Genomic DNA, 5,667 nt, shown 5'->3' with positions numbered 1-5,667 from the left:
TGATAAATAACACCTTGTTATTGGTGATAAATAACACACCTTGTTATTGGTGATAAATAACACACCTTGTTATTGGTGATAAATAACACACCTTGTTATTGGTGATAAATAACATACCTTGTTATAGATGATAAATAACATGATTGACGTGTCCAATTTCATTTTGTCAGCAGTTATGCCTGTTATGGAGCATAACGTCATTTACTAAATCATCAATCGATTATATATAAACAATGATAACCGATTACATATATAACCAAAATACTGGTCACAAAAATGACAACAATCTAAAGAGGAAATAATGTCTTTCACAAGAATATCTGCATTATGTTATTGTCGGTTTAAAACAAAAAATACTGTATCGTCATAAAGATTCCTATCAATGTATCTTACTAATTCATAATTGGACACACACACCAAATGACTCTCACTGGTTGCTATAGCAGCAGAAAACAATAAGCAGTATATACTTTGCCGCATATTACTCCAACTGCAATATACATCAAGAATTATTTCTTTAAATCGAAATATTATAACGCATTTATAAGAAGGACTCTGACACACGTGTAGGCATCAAGTGGTCCTTTCCTCGTCGAATGCATTTTGCCAATCTTTCCTAAAACCGATCCTGAAATGCAGTTAGTTTTTCTGGTGGTGTATTATTTTCGTTTGGCCAACGTAAAGGACGTATCATATCCCAGTTCTTCCGGACGAGTTTTGGAAGCTCGCTCTTTTTTATATCGTTCAATAAAATAATTATGTTCATGTTCTGTCGTCCATCGCGATAAGAATATTCATTTGTTAATCTCAAAGTAAACGTTGTCCATTCCTGTTCTAAGAAAGAACAGCTCACAACAAATACAGTTTGACGTGAACAATCTATAGCGTCCATAATGTTATCAGCGCTGTCTCGGCCAGGCTGAAAGCTTTTATCTTCAAACAAATATTCAATTTCTTTCTCGTCCAACCACGGAATTAATGTTTTTGCTACCCAACCGGAATCGTCGTTGCAATAACATATATATATGTCACTTGTATATGATGTATGTTTTACCGGTTGACGACACATCACTCGTAACCACACACTGCGTCGCCAAGCCGCTCGAGAAAGTAAACCCAACACAAAGAAAAGCACGGTCAGAGTAATAGAAATTATAAGCCATGTTTGAGAAACACAATCTTCCTTGAACTGATCAAACGAATCAAGGAATTCTCCGATCTTCATTTGGTTGCCCTCTGGAGTTGAACACATCAGATCGAGCTTTTTGTATACAGCCTGTGTTGTTTCTAGCCACGAAAGAAAGTCCAAATTATCACAGCTACATACTAATGGATTCCCAAATAGAGCAATTTGCATTTTTCCTGATTTGGTGTTCAATTCTTCCAATAAAGTATATTCGGGTTCCTTCAAAGTCGATATGAGGTTATTACTCATATCAAGTTTTTCCAGAACTGTTAACTTCGTAAGCAACTGCGTAGGAATTCGATCAAAATAATTTCTAGAAAGAGTTAAAGAGTTGAGAGATTCTTTCTGATCTGCAAATAAGCTTATGTTTAGACTATCAAGATCATTTGAGGATATATCGACGGAAGAAAGATTGTGAAGCCCTTTGAATATTGAGGGGGTGTTAAAAGCGATGACTTTTTTTAGATCACATTGTCTTGCAGTGAGTCGCGATATATTAGGAAGCTCCGAGAACATATTATGACTTATTAATGAACAGTCGACACCGGACATGTCGAGTTCCTTCAAATGGGCAAGACTTTTGATAATTGCATAAGAACAATGTAGATGCCGGTTTGAATTGCTTATATTCAACACCTTTAGGCTGTTATGTCCTCCTATGGTCATATTGATAAACGGTCCGGACATTTTATTGTGAGCCATGTTTATATAAAGAAGATTCCTTGGGAGGAAAAAGATCGGTTCACTCGATGCCAAAATGCTTCTCTTCCCGGCAGAAATGTCATCAGAGTGTGTAGCGTAAAGATGAGTAAGCGACGAAAAAAGTACCAACAGAGGAAGCGTGTTTGGCATGTGGAACATATTCCACGAAACATCTAATACCTCAATACATGTTTTGGTTGTCCAGGCTGTCATACATTCAGTCCCTATGGCTGCAATACCATCATCTACCAAGAAGAGATTCTTGACACATATAGATCCCAGGTAAACCATATCCGCTTCCAACAGAGTCGAACCTTTAGGAAATCGTTCTCGGAATCCTTTAAGTAACAATGAATCCATTTTTCTTCCTTTAACCCCATACAGTCCCTGAAGAGCATCATGGATAGTCATTGGATGATATGTGGTTTCTAATTTTAATGCCGTAAGTTCGGGAAATGGAGATAGAAAACTTTTTTCGATATTCTTGATAAATGCAGTGATACTTAGTTCTGTTATATTTGACTGCTTTAGTCCTTGGAATGAAGCATTAAATAAAGACACGAACCCCGGCCCTGTAGCAGAAAGATATATCTTTTGAAGCCGAGTCAGGTTTAAAAACTCATCATCAAATGAAAAGCCTGCGAAAATATCTAGGTATAGAATTTCAAGGTGAGATATTGTCGAAATAGCCACGGGGTACACTTTGTTCAAATAAAAGTTGTTTCTGTGTATTTTTAATGTTTAAGGTTTTTAAGACTTTCAAATATGGTGGAATCCAACGACAAATGATCAAGTGCATTGTCTGAGAGATCAAGATTCTCAATATTCCGAAGGTTGTCGAATGTTCCGGACAAGATACTAACTAGTCGGTTCCTGTGAAGATACAAGCTCTTTAATAGCGGTAGCTTTGGAAACGAGTCTCGCTGTAGAATGTTCAGATTGTTGTCACCTAGATTCAGCACAGTTATGTTTGTCGGTAAATCCTTGGGTACAACAAGCAGACGACACCTCGAACAAATCACGTGACTCTCCCCTTGTGTCCTTGTGATATTACAGCAAACCGGAAACGCATCTAAAATAATAAAACAATTATATGTAGTCTTAAAATGTAAAATTATTATCAAATATTATTTAAAATAACGACAAAATATCTTAAGACTCAGATTAACGTGATCAAACAATATGACAAGCATACTTATGAAATTTACAAATCGTAATCAGACATTAAAGGGACATCACGGTAAACCAAATATTATTTTGTATTTTTTTCATATTATTGGGTATATCTTTAAAAAATATAACCTTATGAACAATAACCATTCGAATTTGATGATATACATGTACGTACATAAAAAACATCAATTATTAATTATAAAAAGGTTATCACAATTCGTTGATCAACAGTCTGGATATGTAAATTTTGTGACATACACGATAAAACGCATGCGCACAACAAACTAAAACACCGGAAAACAAAAATGGCTTCCAACGTTAATCGACTGCGGTTGAAAACGATAACAGCTTCCGCATTAAACAGAATAATGGCCAAATGTGTCAAAGACAATCCTGGAATTACAATGGGGAAGCAGTACAATAGATTGGAACAGTTCAAATATGAAGACAATGACTGACGTAATACGGACGCTGCTCGTATTGTGCTTGATTGCTGGATAGTAGGTCATGACAATCTTGGTAATATTTACACAAACTCGGTAATACTTACACAAACTCGGTAATAGTTATACAGTCTGTACCAGTACATCGCTACTGTCACTATACTATATGTACAGAGTTTACACTTATATACACATAAATATTTGCGCCGGAATATATACAGAACGTGTTATTTAACATTTAAACCACTATATACTTTGTTATCCAACTAACCCAGATGGAATATTTCGACTTGTAAGCTATCGTGTGTTTAGTGTTTACAAATAAAATATGCCTCGATTTCAAAACAGTCACGTGATGATTTAAAGATAATTTCCGGGCTAAATTTAGAGGGGATCGAGTGGTCAATCTGGACATAGGGATCGACTGTGAATATTGGGATAGCACAGAAACATAACTGGAAAGGAACAAAACACGTACATTCAATGAAAATTACAACGTTTTTACCGTGATGTCCCTTTAAAATCGATCTTAAGATTGGACCTTAGTCGATATGAAATGTATTGCTTCATACAGATATTTTGAACACATTGAAGACCACCCAGTCATTCTAGTTGATAGTTCTAAGTTTCTTCATTGAAATTGACGAGGTGATGGGTCGGCTGAAATGACTGTTATAAAATCTTGGACGACTCCGGATCCACAACATACCAGTTACACGAAAAAAAACCATTTCTGTGTTGCTGATATATGTTTCGGTAGGTAGAGTAGAAAAAATCAGCAATCAATGATCTTTCGGTTAATTTTTCAAAATTATTTGCTTATAAACATAACTGTACGTCCCAACTGGAAAAGTGATTTGGAGGTAAACACAACAGGCTAATATGGTGGCTGATTTGTGCCAATTCGCTTTTCGTCTTTTCGCCCCGAAAAAACAAAATCTAAATAAGTTTAAGTATCCTCTTTTCGGCCCGAAAAGACCAAAATTAAAAAACAAAAATTAAGGTTTGTTAATCTTCGTCTCTTCGGGTCGAAAAGAGGAATTGGTACAAATCAGCCACCGTAGGTTAAATAGGTATGACATTTACTAAAACTATCAAATATGGAAGCATATTTAGTTTTTATGTAGTATTCCAGATTTTAATAAACGGGCAAACGCTTTATTTAAATAAAGAAAATCACGAGATATATAGAAGTTGACAGTTGATTTATATGTCTATGAATCTTTTTTCAGTGATACCAGGAAAATATCAATTAAATGTATGTTTATATTTACACACACATGTTATTGTATGTTTAAGTATACATGAACAAGTATACGCTTGTATGTAGCGGTGTGTATTTGATATAGTAATACACACAATGGGGGTTTGTATAAAAAAGGAAATCATCAGGAGATCTAGTGTGAGCGAGTTTTAACAGAACAGTGTGAGGACACCTATTGTCTTAAGGTTGACCGTAGTGCTTCTCAACTCTGATAGTCCATTCATCTCTGGTAAGGGGAAATACAATATTTGCTGAGTTTTAGAATATAATTAAAGCAGGAGGTTTTACGACACACACATGTACAAACAAGAAACATGAATTAAATTATAAAAAAGCTACAGGTAAGTTATTTTGTTTTCAGTATCTACAACTAAACACCAAGCAATACTACCAAGTAGAAATATTTATAATAAAAATGTCATGATACCCAGGTCATAATCATGCTGGTTTACCATAAATCATGTTAATTTACATGAATAACGAAGAATCCACAGTACACATAATACCAGTACAATCATTGTGTTGGCCATTTTGTGTCTCGATATACCCGGAAGTATATCATGTTGCTTGTATCTATAAATAACTATTGAATCAAAATTGTATAGAACTGGCATGCATGGCTGAGTCCATGTAAAGGCATAACAAAGGCAGACACAAGTAATAACGCCTAATGAATTATGGCTACCAGTAGTGACACACCTGCTTTCATCTATATCGTCAGGATTCGATTCCTCATGGGTTTTTTTCGGGTGCTTTGGTTTCCTCTCTCAGTTAGATCCTTCATGTGCTTCCATCCGGTCCATCAAGAGATATTGATATCAATCTATATATAACTTTTGGGATTGTTGTGAAATATAGAGAGTTTTCATTTAAAGGCAAGTGACTGTATAATAAAAAAA

The 5,667-nt window shown here is 35.2% G+C and overlaps 1 protein-coding gene across 1 annotated transcript; it reads right to left on the bottom strand.

Annotated features, from left to right (window-relative positions):
• Positions 1-286: 286 nt before the first annotated feature.
• On the bottom strand, positions 287-2,963 carry LOC117339500 (toll-like receptor 8). Its single transcript, XM_033901135.1, has one exon. It carries the CDS (start codon positions 2,297-2,299, stop codon positions 617-619), a length of 1,683 nt encoding a protein of 560 aa, XP_033757026.1. The 5' UTR covers positions 2,300-2,963; the 3' UTR covers positions 287-616.
• Positions 2,964-5,667: the final 2,704 nt, after the last annotated feature.

Source organism: Pecten maximus, chromosome 12, assembly GCF_902652985.1.
Source record: "Pecten maximus chromosome 12, xPecMax1.1, whole genome shotgun sequence".
In the NCBI taxonomy this organism is placed as follows: Eukaryota; Metazoa; Mollusca; class Bivalvia; order Pectinida; family Pectinidae; genus Pecten; species Pecten maximus.
The sequence above is the reverse complement of the archived record's forward strand: the minus strand, read 5'-3'. Positions and strand labels throughout refer to the sequence as shown.